This window comes from Erpetoichthys calabaricus, chromosome 15 (assembly GCF_900747795.2).
Source record: "Erpetoichthys calabaricus chromosome 15, fErpCal1.3, whole genome shotgun sequence".
NCBI classification, from domain to species: Eukaryota; Metazoa; Chordata; class Cladistia; order Polypteriformes; family Polypteridae; genus Erpetoichthys; species Erpetoichthys calabaricus.
In genome coordinates, this window is record NC_041408.2 from 90,449,049 (window position 1) to 90,470,588 (window position 21,540).

Consider the following 21,540-nt stretch of genomic DNA (forward strand, 5'->3'; position numbering starts at 1 on the left):
AGGTAGATTGGCCATTCTAAATTGGGTGCTTGGTGTGTGGGTGTGTTTGTGTGTGTGTCCTGTGGTGGGTTGGCACTCTGCCCGGGAGAAATGGTACATTTTCTAGGAAAATTCCAGGGGTGCCGATAATTTTGGCCATGACTGTAGATAGATAGATAGATATGAAAGGCACTATATAATAGATAGATAGATAGATAGATAGATAGATAGATAGATAGATAGATAGATAGATAGATAGATAGATAGATGCGGTGGGTTGGCGCCCTGCCTGGGATTGTTTCCTGCCTTGTGCCCTGTGTTGGCTGGGATTGGCACCAGCAGACCCCTGTGACCCTGTAGTTAGGATATAGCGGCTTGGATAATGGATGGATGGATGGATCCCTCTTTATGTTTTTGTGTTTTTTGTCTTCACGATCTGCACTGATAAACCCCCAAACCCGGCTTATCTCCTTAGGAACTCTGCGCGGTGTTTGAGCTGAAGGAAGAGCTGTACAAAAAGCTGATGGCGAAAGGGGAGCAACTGATCGCGATGTGTCCGGAGAGCCGCGACAGCAACACGCAACAAGACCTGCTGAACCTGCGGGAGAAATGGGAATCCGTACAAGCGAAGATGACGGAAAGAAAGGTAAGACGGCCGTCGTGGTGGTCCGCACCTTCACGGTGACTCTGGGAATTATCATTTAAGGCCTCTTTAGCCCTTTCGGCCCTGGATTTTCTGTGTTTATGGGAAAAAATATTTTGTGAGATATTCTGCCTTTGGGGTGTCTAGGAAGTTCTAAAATGAAAAAAAAAAAAACAAAAAATGATCACTATTATTATACAATACTTCAATCTTCATGAGGAAATAAAATTTAAGGCGGTGCACACAGTCCAAAGCGTCCATGTTCACTCCTGTGTCTCGCTGACTGGATGCCAGTCTCTCCAGTCTGTTAGTAGCACGCCCGCTTCCAACGACTGCAAACGTACCCATGCTTTACAAAAACGGCTGCATATATGTGTACTCGAAATACGATGTCAGGGCCGAAAGGGTTAAGGGCCCGATTCTGCACCGATGCTGAATCCAAGGTTGGCCTGGAGAGGAAACACTGCAATCGCTCAATGTTATTAAGATTTATTTGTTTAATTTAATTCTGGGGGCGGCATGGTGGCACAGTGGTAGATAGATAGATAGATAGATAGATAGATAGATAGATAGATAGATAGATAGATATGAAAGGCACTATATAATAATGATAGATAGATAGATATGAAAGGCACTATATAATAATGATAGATAGATAAATAGATAGATATACCTGAAAGGCACTATATAATAATGATAGATAGATAGATCTGAAAAGCACTATATAATAATAATAGATAGATAGATAGATATGAAAGGCACTATATAAAAATAATAGATAAATATGAAAGGCACTATATACTAATAATAGATAGATATGAAAGTCACTATATAATAATAGATAGACAGATAGATATGAAAGGCACTATATACTAATAATAGATAGATATGAAAGGCACTATATAATAATGATAGATAGATAGATCTGAAAGGCACTATATAATAGATAGATAGATAAATAGATAGATAGATCTGAAAGGCACTATATAATAATAATAGATAGATAGATATGAAAGGCACTATATACTAATAATAGATAGATATGAAAGGCTCTATATAATAATGATAGATAGATAGATAGATCTGAAAGGCACTATATAATAGATAGATAGGTTGATCTGAAAGGCACTATATAATAATAAAGGATAGATAGATATGAAAGGCACTATATAATAGATAGATATGAAAGGTACTATATAATAATGATAGATAGATAGATCTGAAAAGCACTATATAATAATAATAGATAGATAGATAGATAGATGTGAAAGGCAATATATAATAGATAGATAGATAGATAGATATGAAAGGCACTATATAATAATGATAGATAGATACTTTATTAATCCCAAGGAGAAATTCACATAAATTCACATGGTAGCACTGCTGCCTCACAGTTAGGAAACCTGAGGTTCGCTTCCCGGGTCCTCCCTGTGTGGAGTTTGCATGTTCTCCCCATGTCTGCGTGGATTTCCTCCCACAGTCCAAAGACATGCAGGTTAGGTGCATTGGCGATTCTAAATTGTCCCAATTGTGTGCTTGGTGTGTGAGTGTGTGCCCTGCGGTGGGCTGGCGCCCTGCCCGGGGTTTGTTTCCTGCCTTGCGCCCTGTGTTGGCTGGGATTGGCTCCAGCAGACCCCGGTGACCCTGCAGTTAGGATATAGCGGGTTGGATAATGGATGGATGGAATTTAATTCTGTTTGTATAGTAAATTTAGGTTCAACATTCATGATGGCACTAATGGTGTGCTTCAGTACCAAAAGGAAAGTATGAAAGAAACGAGTGACATGTCCTTCCTGTTTTGACAATCTTTAGTAAACGGTCACAAGTGGCCTCTGTTTCCACACGTCCATTCCCACAAGCAGTTCTGAAAGAAAAAACGGAAATCTCTCTGTTATAAAAAAAAAAATCTTGCGGCCATACAAGACTTATTTCCTGCGACGAGACGTGATCTTTGGAAAAGAGAGACACTTTCACATCCCGCGAGATGGTAAAGTCACGTCATACTTACAGCCTTTGGAAGCAAATCCTGTGGTACACATGCAGAGCAGGTTAGAGATAATGGAAATAGGAAAATACGAATGTTTCACAGAAATGAGAGTAAAGGTCGCTTTAGCTCAAACAAACGGAAAATATTATTCGGTGAAATAACGGAACAATGTAAAGAGATCGAAAAGTGTTTGAGGACGTCTGGGGGAGAACAGAGACGAAGGCAGTGAGATAAGAGGACAGCTGCTCTACAGGCTTTTAAACGTTCGAACGAGATGCAGACCACACGGCATGGCAGCAGCTAATTGAGCAAAGAGGAGGTAAAAAAAAAATCAAGTGTTTCCCATTGTTTCACCATTTGAGAGGGGGTTCAGGGAGGAGCTGCCGTGTCTCCTTTGGGGTGCGTTCAGCCCCCCCTCTTCACAACGAGTTTAAGCCCCCTAGTAAATACATAAAATAAAGTGAATGTGCCAAAGAGTTGCAGTTCTGGAAGGCCCTAATCTTGTGTTGTGAGCCTTCCAGGAAGCCGTCTTCTGTAACGCGAAACAGAATTCCTATCCAATGTGTCTTTGTTTCATTTTTTTTTTTTAGGTGAAACTCGAGGAGGCCCTGACCTTGGCCACAGAATTCCACAACTCCTTGCAGGACTTCATCAACTGGCTGACTCAGGCTGAACAAACTCTTACCATGGCCACGTCACCGAGTCTCATCCTGGATACCATCCTCTTTCAGATCGATGAGCACAAGGTTGACTTTATTTTTTTTAGCCTTCTGTACTAGTCTGTCAGACACATTGCATATGTAGTGTAAACTCTCGTAGAGTGTAATAGTGTTTAAGACCCCCCCCCCCAACAGGCCCCTCAGCTGACTTAGCTCCTTAACAGAGAGCTGATCCTCCTTTTGACCATTGTGGCCTGTAGGGGACGCTGCAGCTCCCCAAACCCAACACTGACAAACACAAGGCACAAGTCCAGCACATCACACAGGTTTTATTGTTTCATGGGAAACTCTTCCTTAAGCGTTTCCCACAATTCAGCCACAGTTACAGTGCACAAATAAGCGCACAGTCCTTTGTCTTTTCTTCTTCTCTCTTCCTTCTGTCTCTCTCTTTCTGCCTCTGGCCGCCTCCACTCCTCCTCCAGCAAGCTTTGTCACCTTCCTCCTGACTCTGGCTCCTCGAATGAAGGCAGCAGATTTTATGCTACACTCAGGAGTCCCAAAAACGCAGGGCTCTGCAATCCCCGCAGCACCTCCTGGACGCACCTACAGAGCCCAACAGGGTCGAGTCACAGAACTCCATGTCCCATGGTGCCTTATGGGAATCCAAGGCCCTGCTGCAACCCAGGGGTCCTGCCATCTAGCAATCCCGGGGAGATAGTGCCCTGTACACACTGTCTCCCCCGGTCCTTCCACTCCACAGACATCCCGGCTGGGTATGGGCGCTGGCCGTCTGCCACACCATACAGTGTTCAGACACCAGGTCATGTAATGCAGCGCGGTATTGCCCAATCTCGATGTCAGCACACAGAGACTCGATCGTTTCATCGAGAGTGTGCACCAGGTTCCCCCCCTTGGTCACTTTCTCATACTAAGATTTGATTGTTTCATCAAGCTGGGGGGGAGTTTGATTGGTCAAAATGCCCCTTTGCCATCACGGGCACCCAGAATGCCCTGATTGTAGATCTGCCCCCCGTTAATAAACATGATTATTGCTTTCTCAAAAGTCTGCATTGCTTCTACATTTTTATTTCCACAAACTCGGTAAGGTACCTGAAACATATTTGAGGTTTGGGTCTCCTGGGTCGAGCGTCCGTCGCCAGCACTGTGTGTCCCTAAGCAAGTGACTTTGGCTTTCTGTATTTACGGAGGCGACTGACAGCACAAAAGTCTTCAGACCTACTTCACGTTCTGCCACTTTATTGTGATGTCGATTTCACCTTAAATGGAGAAATTTGCCATTTTTGCCCATCAGGCTACACTCAATAACCCATCATGTTAAAGTGAAAACACGTCTTCCGAAAGATTTGTGAATTTATTACAAAGCAAAAGCTGAAATCTCTCATTCCTAGAAGTTTTTGGACCCTCCAGATTGTGCTCAGGTGCCACCTGTTTGCTTTTGTTCTCCTTGAGATGTTTCTAGAACTTAATTGGTGTCCTCCTGTGGCAAACTCAATTGTTTGGACATCGCTGAGAAGGACACACAAGTACCTGTGTATAGAAGGTCCTGCAAGTCACACTGCACGTTAGGACAGAAACTAAAATACGAACTCCAAGGAATTCTCAGTTAGACCTCCGCGATCAACTGGTGGTGAGGCTCAGTTCAGGGCAAGGGGATCAAGCCATTTGTAAAGCTTTGAGTTTGTCTCATGGATTCCAAAGATGGAAGAAGTTTGGAACCATCAGGACTCTTCCTTGAGTTAACCATCAGGACTCTTCCTTGAGTTAACCATCTGGTCAAACTCAAAAAGCAGCCAAGAATGGCCTTAGTCAGGGAGGTGACCTATGAGCCCAGTGGTCACTCTACAAGAGCATCGGGAGTCCTCTGCTGAAGTAGGAGAACCTGTGTGAACGGCGGCCATCTCAGCAGCATTCCACTAATCAGCCATTTATGGTAGAGTAGCCAGATGGGAAACACTCTTGAGTAAAATGGCATATGTCAATCTGCTAGGTGTCTACCAAATGGCATTTAAAGGACTCTGTGGACCTAAGGAAAAAGATTCTCTGGCCTGATAAGACAAAAATTAAAGTCTTTGTGCAGAACTCAAAGTGATATATCTGGCAAAGACCTGGAACTGCTCGTCACTGGCCGAATGGAATCCCTACAGTGTATAGTATGGTGGTGGCAGCATCATGCTGTTAGGTTCTTCTCAGCGGCAGGGACAGGAAGACTGTTCAGGAGAAGAGGAAAGATGAATGCCGCTGAGTAGAGAGAGATCCTTGAAGAAAGGAAGACACTGCACACTGGGGAGAAAATGGCAAATATCATCCCATTATATAAAAAGGGTGGCAGGGCAGATCCAAGTAACTGTAGGCCAGTGAGCTTAACGTGCATCACAGGAAAATTAATGGAAGGAATTATTAAGGAGAAGATTGAGCAACACCTGGCAAGGAGAGGAGTTATTAGGAACAGTCAGTGTGGGGTCAGAAGAGGGAGGTCGTGTTTTACTAACAGGATGGAATTGTATGAGGAGGCAACAAAAGGATCTGATCAGAGTGGAGCTCATGGTATGATTGATGTGGACTTTCAGAAAGCATTTGATGAGGTGCCACATGAGAGGGTGGGCATCAAACTAAAAGAATTGGCAGTTCTGGGTGTGATGGGTGCAGATTTGGCACAGACACAGGAAGCAGAAGGTGATGGTGCGAGGAACCTCATCAGAATTGGCTGATGTTAAGAGTGGCGACCAGCAGAGGGCAGTGTTGGGGTAGCTGCTATTTTTAATACATAGAAATGATTTGGATAGGAATATAAGTAACAAGCTGGTGAAGTCTGCAGATGATACCAACATAGGTGGATTAGCAGATCATTTGGAATCCGTTATATCATCACAGAAGGACTTGGACAGCAGACAGGCTTGGGCAGATGAAATTTAATGTCAGTAAATGTAAAGAATCACACATAGGAAGTAAAAATGGGAGGTCTGAATACACAATGGGAGGTCTGAAAATCGAAAGTCCACCTTATGAGAAGGATTAGGAGTCGTAGTGGACTCTAAGATATGGACTGCCAGGCAGTGTTCAGAAGCCATTAAGAAGGCTCACAGAATGTCAGGTTATATAGCGCCTTGATGTGTGGAGTACAAGTCATAGGAGATTCTGCTCAAGCTTTATAACACACTGGTGAGGCCTCATCTGGAGTCCTGTGTGCAGTTTTGGTGTCCAATCTATAAAAAAAGACATAGCAGCACAAGAGGAAGTCCGGAGAAGAGCAACTAGGCTGAATCCAGGGCTACAGTGGATGAGCTATGAGGAAAAACTAAAAGAGCTGAGCCTTTAAACCATTTAATTTACTGTCAGTAATGTAAAGTATCACACATAGGAAGTAATAATGTGAAGTCTGACTACACAATGGGCAGTCTGAAAATCAAGAGCCCACCTTATGAGAAGGATTTAGGGGTCATAGTGGACTCTAAGCTATTGCCTTCCAGACAATGTTCAGAAGCCATTAAGAAGGCTAACAGAATGTCAGGTCATATAGCGCCTTGATGTGTGGAGTACAAGTCATAGGAGGTTATTCTGAAGTTTTATAACACACTGGTGAGGTCTCATCTGGAGTACTGTGTGCAGGTTTGGTCTCCATAAAGACATTGCAGCACTAGAGAAGGTCCAGAGAAGAGCGACTAGGCTGAGTCCAGGACTGCAGGGGATGAGTGATGAGGAAAAATTAAAAGAGCTGAGCCTTTACAGTTTAAGCAAAAGAAGATTAAGAGGAGACCTGACTGGAGTGTTTAAAATGATGAAGGGAATTAGTGCAGTGGATCGAGACGGTGACTTTAAAATGAGTTCATCAAGATCACGGAGACACAGTTGGAAACTTATTAAGGGTAAATTTCACGCAAACATTAGGAAGTTTTCTTTACACAAAGAATGATAGACACTTGGAATAAGCAATCAAGTAGTGTGGTGGACAGTAAGACTTTAGAGACTTGCAAAACTCAACTTGATGTTTTTTTGGAAGAAATAAGTGGACAGGACTGGCAAGCTTTGTTGGGCTGAATGTTCTAAAGACCTGTTCCAGAGTGGACGCCACCTCAGCCTGAGTTGACTGTTCCCCTTTCAAGAGAAATAACAGCCTGACACATACAGCCAAGACAACGCTGGAGTGGCTTTGGGACAAGTCTCTGAGTGGCCCAGTCACAGTAACAGACTTAAACCCCATTGCACACGTGTGGAGAGACCTGAACATGGCAGCTTACAGACGCCCACCATCCAATCTGAAGGAGCCTGAGAGGATCTGCCAGGAAGAATGGGAGCAACTGCCCAAATTGAGGTGTGCAAAGCTAGTAGAGACTTAGCCAAGAAGACTCGAAGCTGGAATTGCAACCAAACGGACTTCTACAAAGTACCAAAATAAAGGTCTGAATGCTCATATGAAGGAGAGATTTCAGTTTTTTATTTTTGATATATATACTTTATCTGCAATGTTTTTTCCCTTTGCAAAACTAAGTAGTAATAAAGTAGAAGAAGAAATGCCTAACATCTGTCAGACTTTAACATTTAATGTCTTTATTACATACATGCGCTCCAATTGTCATCGCCATATCTGTCAATGTGTCCATATTAAAACAACTGAATTTCATTTAAATTTATACTTACTCTTCAAGAAGAGTAGTTGGGAAGGTTCCATTTTATTTGAAATTTCAAAAACTCCCTTTTATAAAGTACTGCCAAACTTTCAAAACAGTCCGCCTTTGTTCAAAAGAGAAATATCGAGTGCAGACTGAATGACTGAATTTGCTCTTTCAGATTGACTTTGAGTGAGAGGATACTTCACAACACGTATTTACATCTGTGTCTTTGATAATGTAGATTAGCAAAAATGAAAAATGTTCAACTAACCTCCCTGAGTGCAGCAGAATGTTACACCGTGAGCACATCTTCTGACGTGTCGTCTCTTGTAGGTCTTTGTCACGGAAGTGAATTCTCATCGTGATCAAATAATAGAGCTGGACAAAACTGGAACCCATCTGAAATACTTCAGTCAGAAGCAAGATGTCGTCCTCATTAAGAATCTCCTGATTAGTGTGCAAAGTCGGTGGGAGAAGGTGGTCCAGCGGTCTGTGGAGAGGGGCCGCGTCCTGGACGACGCAAGGAAGCGGGCAAAGCAGGTCAGTGGAAAGGCTCTCTGTAGAATTTTAAGTGCGAGTGCATATATACTGTGTGTGTGTGTGTGTGTGTGTGTGTGTATTGTAAGAGCAAGAATGCAAGGCCTGCGTTGGAAACCCCATCTCCAACACCATCATCATCACGGTGAGTGTACTCGGCACGCTTCTGTTCACTCAGCAAACACGTGAATGTAGATTAATAGACAGATAAGAAAGGCACTATATAACAAATAGAAAGGTTAATAAATAGATTGGCCTGAAACAACAACAATATTTATTTGTATCGCACATTTTCATACAAATTATGTAGCTCAAAGTGCTTTGCAAAATGAAGAAAGAAATATATAGAAATAAGTTTAGGCAATACTAAATAACAAAGAATAAAGTAAGGTCTGATGGACAGGAGGACAGAAAAAACAAAATCTGCAAGGGTTCCAAGGCCACAAGACCACCCAGCCCCCACTGGGGAAAACACTACATGAAAGACAAGACAGACAGACAGACAGACAGACAGGCAGACAGATAGATAGATAGATAGATAGATAGATAGATAGATAGATAGATAGATGTGAAAGGCAGTATATGATAGATAGATAGATAGATAGATAGATAGATAGATAGATAGATAGATAGATAGATAGATAGATAGATAGATAGATAGATAGATAGGCACTATATAACAAATAGAAAGAATAATAAATAGGTCGGCATAAAAGACACTCCATAATAGATAGATAAATAGATAGATAGGAAAGGCGCTCTATAATAGATAGATAGATAGATGTGAAACGCACTATATAATTGATAGACAGATAAACATGAAAGGCACTATATAATAGATAGATAGATAGGAAAGGCACTATGTAATTGATTGATAGAACTTTATTTGTCCCTAGGGAAAAGTTTGACTTTTTACAGACACTCTTTAAATAAATACATAAATAGATAGATAAATAAATATATGTAAACACGCACCAGATAAACTAAAAATGAAGAAAATTAAAAAGAAGAAAAACCTCCGACTTGACAGTCCCGGTCCCAGTGAGGGTCTCTACAGGTATATTGCTGTTGGGATGAAGCACCCCCAGTTGTGTTTCTTCACACACTTTTACTGAGTTAGTTATTGGCTGCAGGTTCTAAATGTTGTGTGTCACAGTGAGGATGTGCAGCGTTGTTCATAATGGCGCTCAGTTTTATTTTAATTCTCTCCTCCTTTACAACTTCCCGGGGGTCCAGAGTGTGCCCCATAACGGAGCCTGCCCTTCTAATTAGCTTGTTGATTTGGTGGGCCTCACTTGAGGTGATGTTACCAGCCCAGCGCACCAAAGTGGCGCTCACAGAGATGTAGAAGACGTTAAGGTTGTCATTTCTCACATTAAAGGACCACAGTGTCTTAAGGAAGAACTGGCTTCTGTAGTTCCTCCGAGTCCAGCCTGTCACTGACGTGGACCCCCATTTACTTGGAGCGGACCACTTCTACATGTACTCCTTGAATAGTGACTGGACTTGGAGGCTGTTTGGTGCTGTGAAAGTCAATAAGCAGTTTGTTGGTTTTGCTGATGTTGAGTTGCAGAGAATTCTCAAAGTTCTCCCCCTGACTCCTCATCCTCTTTACACCCCATTAGTGCCGAGTCATCTGAGGATTTCTGCAGGTGACCTGACCTGCTGTTATATTTCTAGTCGGAGTTACAGTATATGACTACGCCCGGCTGTAACACCATCATTAAGTTTGTGGGTGACAGCAGTAGGAATGAGTCAGTTGACAGAAGTGGAGACACGACGATGGGCAAACTGGTACAAGGGCAGCAATCTGGCCAAAGACGCGGACTTCTTGCACCTTGTAATGAGCTCACCACTTTGGCCGTCGATCTTTCTGGTCCATGGGAGCGTGCGCTGCTCCGTTGTACCTGCAGTTTGTTAAAATCCTTGTGAAGACAGAAAGAAAAGCTGCCCCGTTACATGAGTAAACTGACTTTTCTTTGCTTTTCTTGTTTTTCAAATAGTTCAGTGAAGCCTGGAACAAACTGATGGAGTGGCTGGAGGAATCTGAAAAGGCTCTGGACTCTGAGCTGGAAATTGCAAACGATCCAGACAAGATTAAATTGCAGCTGGCACAGCACAAGGTAATAAATCTGAATCCTTCTACGCACAAAGCCGCTGATAGGATTCCTATTTTTGTTCTTTCTCAGCACTGTAATTGTTGACTTATGCCGTGGATCATAAAGACAGATGAGCCAATCACTGCCGTATCTACTGCAGTGCTGTCATGTCATAGACATTTTAAGCAATAACTTTGAAATCTGATTTCTGCACGCTCTGTGGGCCACAGCCTGATTTAGAGAAAACTGAACTCTTTTAATTTATGGGGTGCCGCAGATGCCAAAAGTCTCTGTATATAATGTTTGTCTGTCACTACAATGCAAGTTCTTCATCTTTTTCTTTTCGTGTGCTTCTTCAGGACAGTTTGGAAAATGTCTCCTTTTTTTTTTTAGAAACAGTTTTTGCGCATACTTCAGCCCGCTTACATTACTGATAAACAACTCATGATAACATGCTTCATACATTTACTTCAGTTCACTTCACACTCGCTCCGCTTATCCTTCTGATGGCTCAGGTGCATCGTCAGGTGAGGGACTTGCCGGCTCCAGAAAGAAATGTCGGGGTGCCAACCGGGTCGCCCCATTTAAGTAGCACGTTGGCACATCAAAGTTTTCTAAAACCAAGAAAATCACAAATATGGCCACTTGAATTGAGGTTATATGGCTCTCTTAAGTGGGTCTGCTCCAGGGGTGCTATACAATGACCATCATCATCATTCGGAGGAGCTCCGTCCAGCAGTCTGCTTGGTTCAAAAGAAGGATGCCTCCTTCTGGGGTGGCTGGGATTTATAGAGCTCTGACCAGAGAGGATGAAGTCACTTGGTCTCATTGGGCATCTTCTTGGCACTCTGAAGGGAAAGAGAGTTAGTGATAGAGCACCCCTGCCATCCCAGAGTGGTATTACATACCTCAGATGTGCCCTGAAGGTGATATGCATGTGTGACAGGTGGCATGGTACTAAGCATGCCAACATGTTCTCAGCAGCTCCTTCTGTCTGCTCTTGGTAAACTTCTAGATGCTCCCAGGCCATTGCAGTCATTGTGTTCAAAGTGTACTGCGTATCCTTCCTACCCTGTTAGGTACCCTGAGTATGTTCTGTCTGCGTAAGCCACCTCAGCAGACTCCTCTCCATCTTTAAGAAGCAGCGGTTCTTCTCCAGGGTTCTTCAGTACTATTGAGCTCCATTTAGAGTACAATACAATACAATGTATTGTATAGCCCAAAATCACACAACGGGTGCCCCCAGCCTTGACAAGGAAAAACTCACAAAAAAACCTTGTAGGGAAAAAATGGAAGAAACTTCGGGAAAGGCAGTTCAAAGAGAGACCTCTTTCCAGGTAGGTTGGGCGTGCAGTGGGTGTCAGAAAAAGGGGAGTCAATACAATACAATACAATACACAGAACAGAACACAAGTAATCCCCAATACAATATAATAGTGCAATAGAAATATTACAAGTGCAGAGCAGAGCTCAACAGTAGATGATATCCCATAATATGATTTGGATTTGTTCAGAGAGTCCTGGAGACCTTGGCCATCAAGCTGCCTTGCCTCCCCACATTGGCCATTCCACAGCTGGCTCAGCTCTGGGCCAGCCAATCCGATGAAAGGACCCCTCTTTCCCACGATTCCTGTGATCCTCCATCAGGGATGACTTTACCTTAGGCAGGCAAAACAACTTGGCGGGTGGGCAGTGGCACCAAGTGGCACATTTGAGTACCGAGAAGAGAAACAGAATAGGTGAGGGTTAGTATCCAATTCTAACTATCATGTTACTTACTTAGTGCTAATGACTAACAGCAGAGATGCAGTCCATACAGTTAATCAGCAGCTCTAGTCGGGGTGTGCTAAACTAAAGTGGTGAGATTTGAAATCTGAGACTGAAGGGGCATCTCTTATAGTAGTAGGCAGACCAGTCCACGGTTTAGGGGTCCTGTAACTAAAAGCTCGACCTCCCACCGTTATTTTATTAATCCTTGGAATCCTAAGCAGACCAGCATCTTGACATCTTAATGTACATTCCGGTTTGTAAGTCATGATAAGTTCAGACAAGTAAGCCGGACCTCGGCCATTTAAGGCTTTATATGTTAAAAGGAGGATTTTGAAATCTGACCTAAACTTAACTGGGAGCCAGTGTAAGGATTTAAGAACTGTGAGAGTGAGCCCAGGCACCTCATTTTGACCACTTGTACTCACAATCTAATTTTTGGTGGTCACTGCCAAGGTGGGCTTGTGATTTTAGACTGACATTTAAGTTGAGAGTTTCGTCAAGAGTCTTAGTTTTCTCTTTACCTCAATGTCCACAAAACATCTGCCACTTTACAGATTTGCTGGTGAATCCCACATTTAATGCTCCAAATGAAAAAGAGTGGAAAAAAAAGAAAGAGAATGAGGGTCCCTAAAGATGCCCCATTTAATGTCCAGTGTTTCTAAGTGAAACGTTAAATCGAAACTAAAATGGGAAAAAAGGGAACGCCACTGGTCTGTCCTTCATCGTGGTCTATATATGCTTCTTCTGTAATGAAGGTGGTCCTGGAATGTGGTGTAGTTGTTAATGCTTTGCACTTCAAACCCTGAAGGTTTGGGTTCATATCCCACTACTGACACCACTGTGTGACCCTGAGCAAGTCACTTGATCTGCCTGGGCTCCAACTGGAAACCAAAAGGAATGGAACCAGTTGTATCATAAATGTTGTAAATCACCTTGGATAAAGGCGTCAACCAAGTTAATAAATGTAAATGTAAAATGAACGCCAATTACCAGTCATGTCATACTTTAAACATTGTGCAGACTGGAAAGGGCAGGTCAAGTGGCCAGAATGATCCGGAGAAGCAGCGTCTCTACTCCAAGGTCCTGGTGTAGCGTTGAGCTCTTGACCCAATCACAGAGAGTGAATGCCAGCCACCTCATTTTGTCCACACGTACTCACAATCTCATTCTGTCGGTCACCGTCAAGTTCTCCTGAGCATTGGTGGGGAAGCCGATTTAGACTGACCACTAAATCGGGGTATGTCACCCTTTTGCCTGCAAGGTCCATTACAATGTCTGCCACTTCAACTATTTGTTGGTCAATCCAACTTATACTGTTGTAAATGAGATTAGAGTTAAGACAAGGACAAGGTTTGGGGGTCTGTCAAAAAAAAGAGCCAGTTAAAGCCCACTCAGGCATCCTTTGTGTGATTTTGGGCTATGCAAGAAATTGTTGTTTTGCCAATCTGGTTGCGATGCCTCTGTCATGTAACATTTGGTACAGGATTCATAACAGACTGTAATGCGCCATCTGTTGGAAAGCTGGACAGACACACAGACACTTGTCTTTTTTTATGGTGGATAGGATATGATTTTACATTGGTGTCAGGAGCAACAGGTGCACCTGTTTGTGGCAGTCACAATGTGGAGGTTGGCTGTATTGATCGCTACACTAAGTGCTTCCAAAGGTGGTGTGAACTTTCCACTCCTGGTCATAAGAGGCAGCGGGTATCTTCTTTAATGGATGGAAAAGTGGGTGTTGCAGAGTATTGAGACATTGGCAGAGTCAGCTTATTCTTGGCTGGCGACTTCTGGATGTTGGAGCAGGCTGGCAATTACGAGTTCCCTGGCATCTTCTACGACTGTCCTGGTGGGCACACATGAACCATCACACCCTGGATACTGGATATAGGTTGTTATATGGTTGTATGGTTCTGTACGTTTTTCTTGTTAGTATCTATCCATCCATCCATTATCCAATCCCAGCCAACACAGGGTGCACGGCAGGAAGCAAACCCTGGGCAGTGCCAGCCCACAGCAGGGTGCGCACACACACACCAAGCACACACACTAGGGACAATTTAGGATCGCCAATGCACCTAACCTGCATGTCTTTGGACTGTGGGAGGGAACCGGAGTACCCAGAGGAAACCCACCAAGACACGGGGAGAACATGCAAACTCCACGCAGGGAGGACCCGGGAAGCTAACTGAAAGGCAGCAGCGCTACCCACTGTGCCACCGTGCCGCCCTTCTTGTTAGTATTAAACCTGAAAATGTGATTAAATACATTGAGCCTGTCTGTAGCGAATGGCACTATATAAGAATCAACTCACTTCATTCTTCACTGTGAAAATATTTCCAAAATGTTTTTTATGAAAGTCTTGTTCCGTTTAACTCATTGTTGTGAATGTTGCCATGCAAAACTCCGCTGCACCTTTAACTTTGTCCTTATGCTTCCATTTTCTTTGTAATACAGGAGTTTCAGAAGGCCCTCGGAGCCAAGCATTCCATGTACGACACGACCCTCCGTTCAGGCCGATCGTTAAAGGAAAAGACCTCCCTGAGTGATGACAACCAGAAACTGGACGACATGCTAAGCGAACTGAGAGACAAGTGGGACACGGTGTGCGGAAAATCTGTGGAAAGGTGCGTGGAGGGGTTTGTGATTCAGGCCGAGTTTATTAATAGTAAGAGCTGTAAATGTGTAAACTGCTGTTACATTCTTGTCGTATAGTTTGGTTGGGAGCAGGCACTGATAGCGCGCTGCTGCACCCACCACATGACCAACCACCTGGATTGGGACCCAAGTACAGCGGTTGACACCTCAGCACCACACTAGTTTGAATGGAATGGAACAGTGGGAGGGTTTTTATGGTGGCTGGAGGGCCAATCCTGCCACCAGCCCCTAAGTTGGAGGACCTGCTTGCAGATTAACGTCATTACCCAGGAAGAAGCAATTGCAGGTTAAGAGTCACTTCTGGTGTTTACCGGATTTGAACTGGCAGCCTTCTGATTTCCAGTGCAGATCCCAACCCTCAGAGCCACCACTCATATAGTGAGAACTTTCAAAATTCAGTTTATATTTAAGAGAAATGAAATGGTTGAAAAGTTTAAAGGGGTGTCAAAGAAAAGACCAATGACAAACTGAAGGTGTGAAATACAAGGGTTCTTGGGGGGGGGGGGGGGTCTGGGACCCCTTAAATTAACCCTTAGGACTCCCTGAAAATCTCAAAATTATGGCTAATCCCCCAAAATACATTTTAAAATCACGTTCTGGTGTTTTTCACTCACTCAGTGGCAGGGGTGAGAGACGTTTGCCTCCAGATATTATAGTGAGAGCAGATAACCAGGGGTCTCATTAATAAAACTTTGCATAGATTTGATTGCGAAAATATGTGAGCGTCAAAAAAAAAAAAAAAATCTGATTTATAAAACCTGCCATACCCTTTAGAAATTGCAATCACCTTTTAAATGTGCGTATGTGAACACGTCACGAGCGTCGCCCTGAAGCATCCATATTCGGAGCATGCAAATCAACCCCATACATATGTAATCACGATGCTGCAGAACTTCATTGGCTGGCAGAGCAGCCTCCCACCTGATGCGTCGAGACCCCGCCCCCTGCATTCAAGAGTGTCTGGCTGTGCTCTGCAACTTCTTCTTCCGGCTGCTCCCGTTAGGGGTCGTCACAGCGGATCATCTTTTTCCATCTCTTCCTGTCCTCGTCATCTTGCTCTGTCACACCCTCCACACCTGCATCTCCTTCCTCTCCAGATCCATAAACCTTCTCTTAGGCCTTCCTCTTCTCCTCTTGCCTGGCAGCTCTATCCTTATCACCCTTCTCTCATTATACCCCTCATCTCTCCTCTGCACGTGTCCAAACCAATGCAATCTCGCCTCTATGACTTTGTCGCCCAACCGTCCCACCTGAGCTGACCCTCTAATGTCCTCATTTCTAATCCTGTCCATCCTCATCACACCCAGTGCAAATCTTCACATCTTTAACTCTGCCACCTCCAGCTCTGTCTCCTGTGCCACCGTCTCCTGCCCATGTAACATAGCTGGTCTCACTGCCATCCTGTAGACCTTCCCTTTCACTCTTGCAACTGAGAGGGCAAAATCAAGCGGGCCATAATAGCACCTGTCTTCTGCCTACTGGGGGTCAGGGAAGGGCATAAGGTGCCAGCGTCTGAGCAGGTAGCCACTATCCCCTGGCACATGTGATAACGTGATACAATAAATAGTGCAGGCCATGTGAAAACACTGAGGGGTACAGCCAGTTACCTCACCAACAAGCTAGTCACCATGTGTAGCGCCGTCATGTCTGTGAAAACCACTTTGCCTCAAAGTAAATGAATCAAGCAGGGCACCGAGCCACAACATTATTCAGGTTCATCTTGGCACCTCATATGACTTGTACATTAATGGAATGTAACAGCTTATGGTTAACAAAAGCAGCTTCATTCTCGCTAGGTGCCCTTATTGCAATATGGGTGCAGTCGGGTGTTCCGATTACGTTAGGAGAAGGAGACGGCTGCCAGTTGCCTTTGTATATTGATAACAACATGTTATGTTTCATGCACTGTTACTGGTAGGGAGTGTTGCAGCACTCCAAATCTCAGACACAAGTCCCAGGTTCAAAAGAATGATTTGTTATTAATAAAATCTTCACAATGGTCTCCAATGCACACAATTCCTCTTTATCTCATTCTTTGCTCTTCCTTCACACCTCCAGCTGAGCTTTGTCCTCCGCCTTCCCAACTCCGAGTCAGATGTGGCAAGTCAGTTCCTTTTATCTTACGCCCGGGAGTACTTCTGGTGCCAGGGCATAGCCCAGTGGAAGTACTTGAGGGTCAGTCGGAGGTCCCAGAGTGTAAGGATCACATATCCCTGCAACACCACCTGGAGGCTGCTCTTATCAGATTTTTCATTTCCCAGCATGCCTTGCCAGTGTCCATACTGGTAGAGTCACTTGGGGAAGCTGCAATCTATTGTTTCGAGGGTTGGGGGGCTTGCAACCTTACTAGGATGTCTCCCCTTGTTCTTCCATCCTATGTGTAAGGGATCGGAACCCATCCTGACCAGGACGCCTGCACAGTTGTGCTGTCCATCACAGTATGTACACCCTCACCACACGAAAAGTGAATCTAGCGCCTCGCCAGTTTGTTAATGGCTTACAGTACAGCAGGCATGACGGAGTGAAGCTTGGCTGAGATATTCCTGACCTGTCAGCCAGTGACCCGAGAAGTGACAACAGGTAGGCGATATTAAACTGATGACAAAGCAAAAGATTCGTAGATGGAAACACGCAGCAGTGGCCCTCGTGAAAGAGAGCTAAAATACAGTCTGTACATCCTTTAATATGTTTGTCACGTCAACACACATTCCATGGACGGCACAATTATATGGATTACAGGTGCTGGTCATAAAATTAGAATATCTATATATATATAACTTGTATATTAGATTCATTCATTACACACAGACTGATGTATTTCAGATGTTTATTTCTTTTAATGTTGATGATTATAACTGACAACTAATGAAAGTCCCAAATTCAGTATCTCGGAAAATTAGAATATTGTGAAAAGGTTCAATATTGAAGACACCTGGTGCCACACTCTAATCAGCTAATTAACTCAAAAGCCTTTAAATGGTCTCTCAGTCGAGTTCTGTAGGCCACACAATCATGGGGAAGACTTCTGACTTGACAGTTGTCCAAAAGACGACCATTGACACCTTGCACAAGGAGGGCAAGACACCAAAGGTCATTGCTAAAGAGGCTGGCTGTTCACAGAGCTCTGTGTCCAAGCACATTAATAGAGAGGCGAAGGGAAGGACAAGATGTGGTAGAAAAAAGTGGACAAGCAATAGGGATAACCGCACCCTGGAGAGGATTGTGAAACAAAAATGTGGGGGAGATTCACAAAGAGTGGACTGCAGCTGGAGTCAGTGCTTCAAGAACCACCACACACAGACGTATGCAAGACATGGGTTTCAGCTGTCGCATTCCTTGTGTCAAGCCACTCTTGAACAAGAAACAGCGTCAGAAACGTCTCGCCTTTGGACTGCTGCTGAGTGGTCCAAAGTTATGTTCTCTGATGAAAGTAAATTTTGCATTTCCTTTGGAAATCAAGGTCCCAGAGTCTGGAGGAAGAGAGGAGAGGCACAGAATCCACATTGCGTGAGGTCCAGTGTAAAGTTTCCACAGTCAGTGATGGTTTGGGGTGCCATGTCATCTGCTGGTGTTGGTCCGTTGTGTTTTCTGAGGTCCAAGGTCAACGCAGCCGTCTACCAGGAAGTTTTAGAGCACTTCATGCTTCCTGCTGTTGACGAACTTTATGGAGATGCAGATTTCATTTTCCACCTGCACACAGTGCCAAAGCTACCAGTACCTGGTTTAAGGACCATGGTATCCCTGTTCTTGATTGGCCAGCAAACTCGCCTGACCTTAACCCCATAGAAAATCTATGGGGTATTGTGAAGAGGAAGATGCAATACACCAGACCCAACAATTCAGGAGAGCTGAAGGCCACTATCAGAGCAACATGGGCTCTCATACCACCTGAGCAGTGCCACAGACTGATCGACTCCATGCCACGCCGCATTGCTGCAGTAATCCAGGCCAAAGGAGCCCCAACTAAATATTGAGTGCTGTACATGCTCATACTTTTCATGTTCATACCTTTCAGTTGGCCAACATTTCTAAAAAATCCTTTTTTTGCATTGGTCTTAATTGATATTCTAATTTTCCGAGATACTGAATTTGGGACTTTCATTAGTTGTCAGTTATAATCATCAACATTAAAAGAAATAAACATTTGAAATACATCAGTCTGTGTGTAATGAATGAATCTAATATACAAGTTTCACTTTTTGAATGGAATTACTGAAATAAATCAACTTTGTCATGATATTCTAATTTTATGACCAGCACCTGTATTATACACGTGAGTCTTCATTTAGCTGGCTTGATCAAAGGTGCCGTCTTTCCCCAGTTCCTCCAAAATGTTGTAGACGCACAGGTCAGAGTTGCCGTCAATATACCTATGATCCACCATCAAGATTTTTTCACCATTTTTGTGAGAAGTTGGGTACGCATATTTCAGGCCTCTTCTTGTGCGTACACAAGCTTTATAAATGAGGCCCCAGGAGACACAAACATGTGGCTAAACGTAGTGAGGGACAGAAAGGGGTCAAAGCCAGAATAATCGTAGAGACCGAGTGAACAAGACCCGCGGGCCAATCAGAGAATCGAAAGCCAAGAACACCGAGGGATTTTTCACGTTACCTGGCACTTGGCCTACATGCGTACAAAAGAACTCCTGCCATACACGGAAGCTGCGGGTACGGCTGTCTAGCTCTGAAATGGAAAATAAGGATAAGGGTGTTACACCGTACTCCACTAACCCATAACTCAGACCAGAGGGCAACGTTTGGAACAAACAGTGGCAGCCATCTTTAGGCTGGCAGACACCAAGTCAGTATAAAGAGATGTGTTGATGATACTGGTAATAAAAGTGAGAAGAAAAAGCAAAGCAGCCATAACCAAAAAAGAAAGCATGGGGTGAAGAATACGGGTAGTTGGCCTGGCAGTCCTGCCAAGCTTATGAACTGCAGGATCGTCCAACAATGGGACCCTCGATAAACAGCTGGGGATGGACTGAACAATTGGACCTACAGTGATGGCGGCTCCTGCTCTTCCGCACTGAAATGCAAACTGGCCATTCTGCATGATGCTGGACAAGAGGGTCCATGCAGGGTCGCTTTTGTTTGCAGATTGCTCATCTCTAGGTGACATTTTGGGGGCTGTCAAAACTGTCACTGCATTTGTCTTCGTATGGACGTGACGGACTAATAACGTGTGCTTGTTTGCTCCCACAGGCAGAATAAACTTGAGGAAGCCCTGCTGTTTTCTGGACAGTTCACTGATGCCTTGCAGGCTCTCATCGACTGGCTGTACAAGGTGGAGCCCCAGCTAGCGGAGGACCAGCCGGTTCATGGAGATATTGACCTTGTCTTAAATTTAATAGATAATCACAAGGTATTTGCACGCTTGTTTTACAATTTTTGTTTCTCCAAACAGAAAGCAGAAGGAACGGGTTTTACGTTTTCGAGGGCTTCTCTGTTGTTCTCGGTGTTATTTGCTATCCATAGAAGTCATTTGTACAACTGCAGCCACAAAGGTGGGACAATATGGAAAAGGCAGATCAGAACAAAGAGGAGTGATTTGTAAATTGTCCTCCCTTTATATCAGGGATCGCCAAGTCTGGTCCTGGAGGACCACCGTGGCAGCAGGTTTTCACTCTAACCCTTTTTTTTTTTTAATGAGTGCCCTGTTTGTGCTGCTAATTTACTTCTTGTGAATTCATTTTAATTGAATTGCTTTTTTAGGACTTGTTCCCCTGAATTTCTTCATCGTTCCTATGAATTGCTTCATTTCTTTCCTTAAGTGGCACGCAAACAGAAATGAAATGTGAAGTGAGGGAGCCAACAGAAGACCACCTAAGTCAGGGCTTCAAACTCCGACCAATTTCACTCCAACCAGCTGCTTAATGAGGCGCCGATTCTTGTCGTTAATTAAACTCGTTCTTTAATTTTGTGGCTTGTTGCTGCTCTCATTGTGCAATAGCAGACATTTCTGAAATTGTGGATTTTCTCTTTCTAAGAGCTCTGTTTGGCAGCAATTCCAGCCTCAAGTCTTTTTGAATATGATGCCACAAGCTTGGCACACCTATCCTTGGCCAGTTTCACCCATTCCTCTTTGCAGCACCTCTCAAGCTCCATCAGGTTGGATGGGAAGCGTCAGTGCACAGCCATTTTAAGATCTCTCCAGAGATGTTCAATGGGATTCAAGTCTGGGCTCTGGCTGGGCCACTCAAGGACATTCACAGAGTTGTCCTGAAGCCACTCCTTTGATATCTTGGCTGTGTGCTTAGGGTCGTTGTCCTGCTGAAAGATGAACCGTCGCCCCAGTCTGAGGTCAAGAGCGCTCTGGAGCAGGTTTTCATCCAGGATGTCTCTGTACATTGCTGCAGTCATCTTTCCCTTTATCCTGACTAGTCTCCCAGTTCCCCACAGCATGATGCTGCCACCACCATGCTTCACTGTAGGGATGGTATTGGCCTGGTGATGAGCGGTGCCTGGTTTCCTCCAAACGTGACGCCTGGCATTCACACCAAAGAGTTCAATCTTTGTCTCATCAGACCAGAGAATTTTCTTTCTCATGGTCTGAGAGTCCTTCGGGTGCCTTT

General features: G+C 44.1%; 1 protein-coding gene across 1 annotated transcript in view; it reads left to right on the forward strand.

The window, feature by feature from the left end:
• The window catches only part of dst (dystonin), a 565,996-nt gene that overhangs the window by 487,724 nt on the left and 56,732 nt on the right, over nt 1-21,540 (forward strand). The window contains exons 83-88 of the mRNA XM_051919257.1: nt 455-625; nt 3,203-3,358; nt 8,233-8,439; nt 10,440-10,559; nt 14,763-14,932; nt 20,171-20,330. Of these exons, the coding sequence (XP_051775217.1) occupies nt 455-625; nt 3,203-3,358; nt 8,233-8,439; nt 10,440-10,559; nt 14,763-14,932; nt 20,171-20,330 (984 nt within the window). The remainder of the gene's footprint in view (nt 1-454; nt 626-3,202; nt 3,359-8,232; nt 8,440-10,439; nt 10,560-14,762; nt 14,933-20,170; nt 20,331-21,540) is intronic.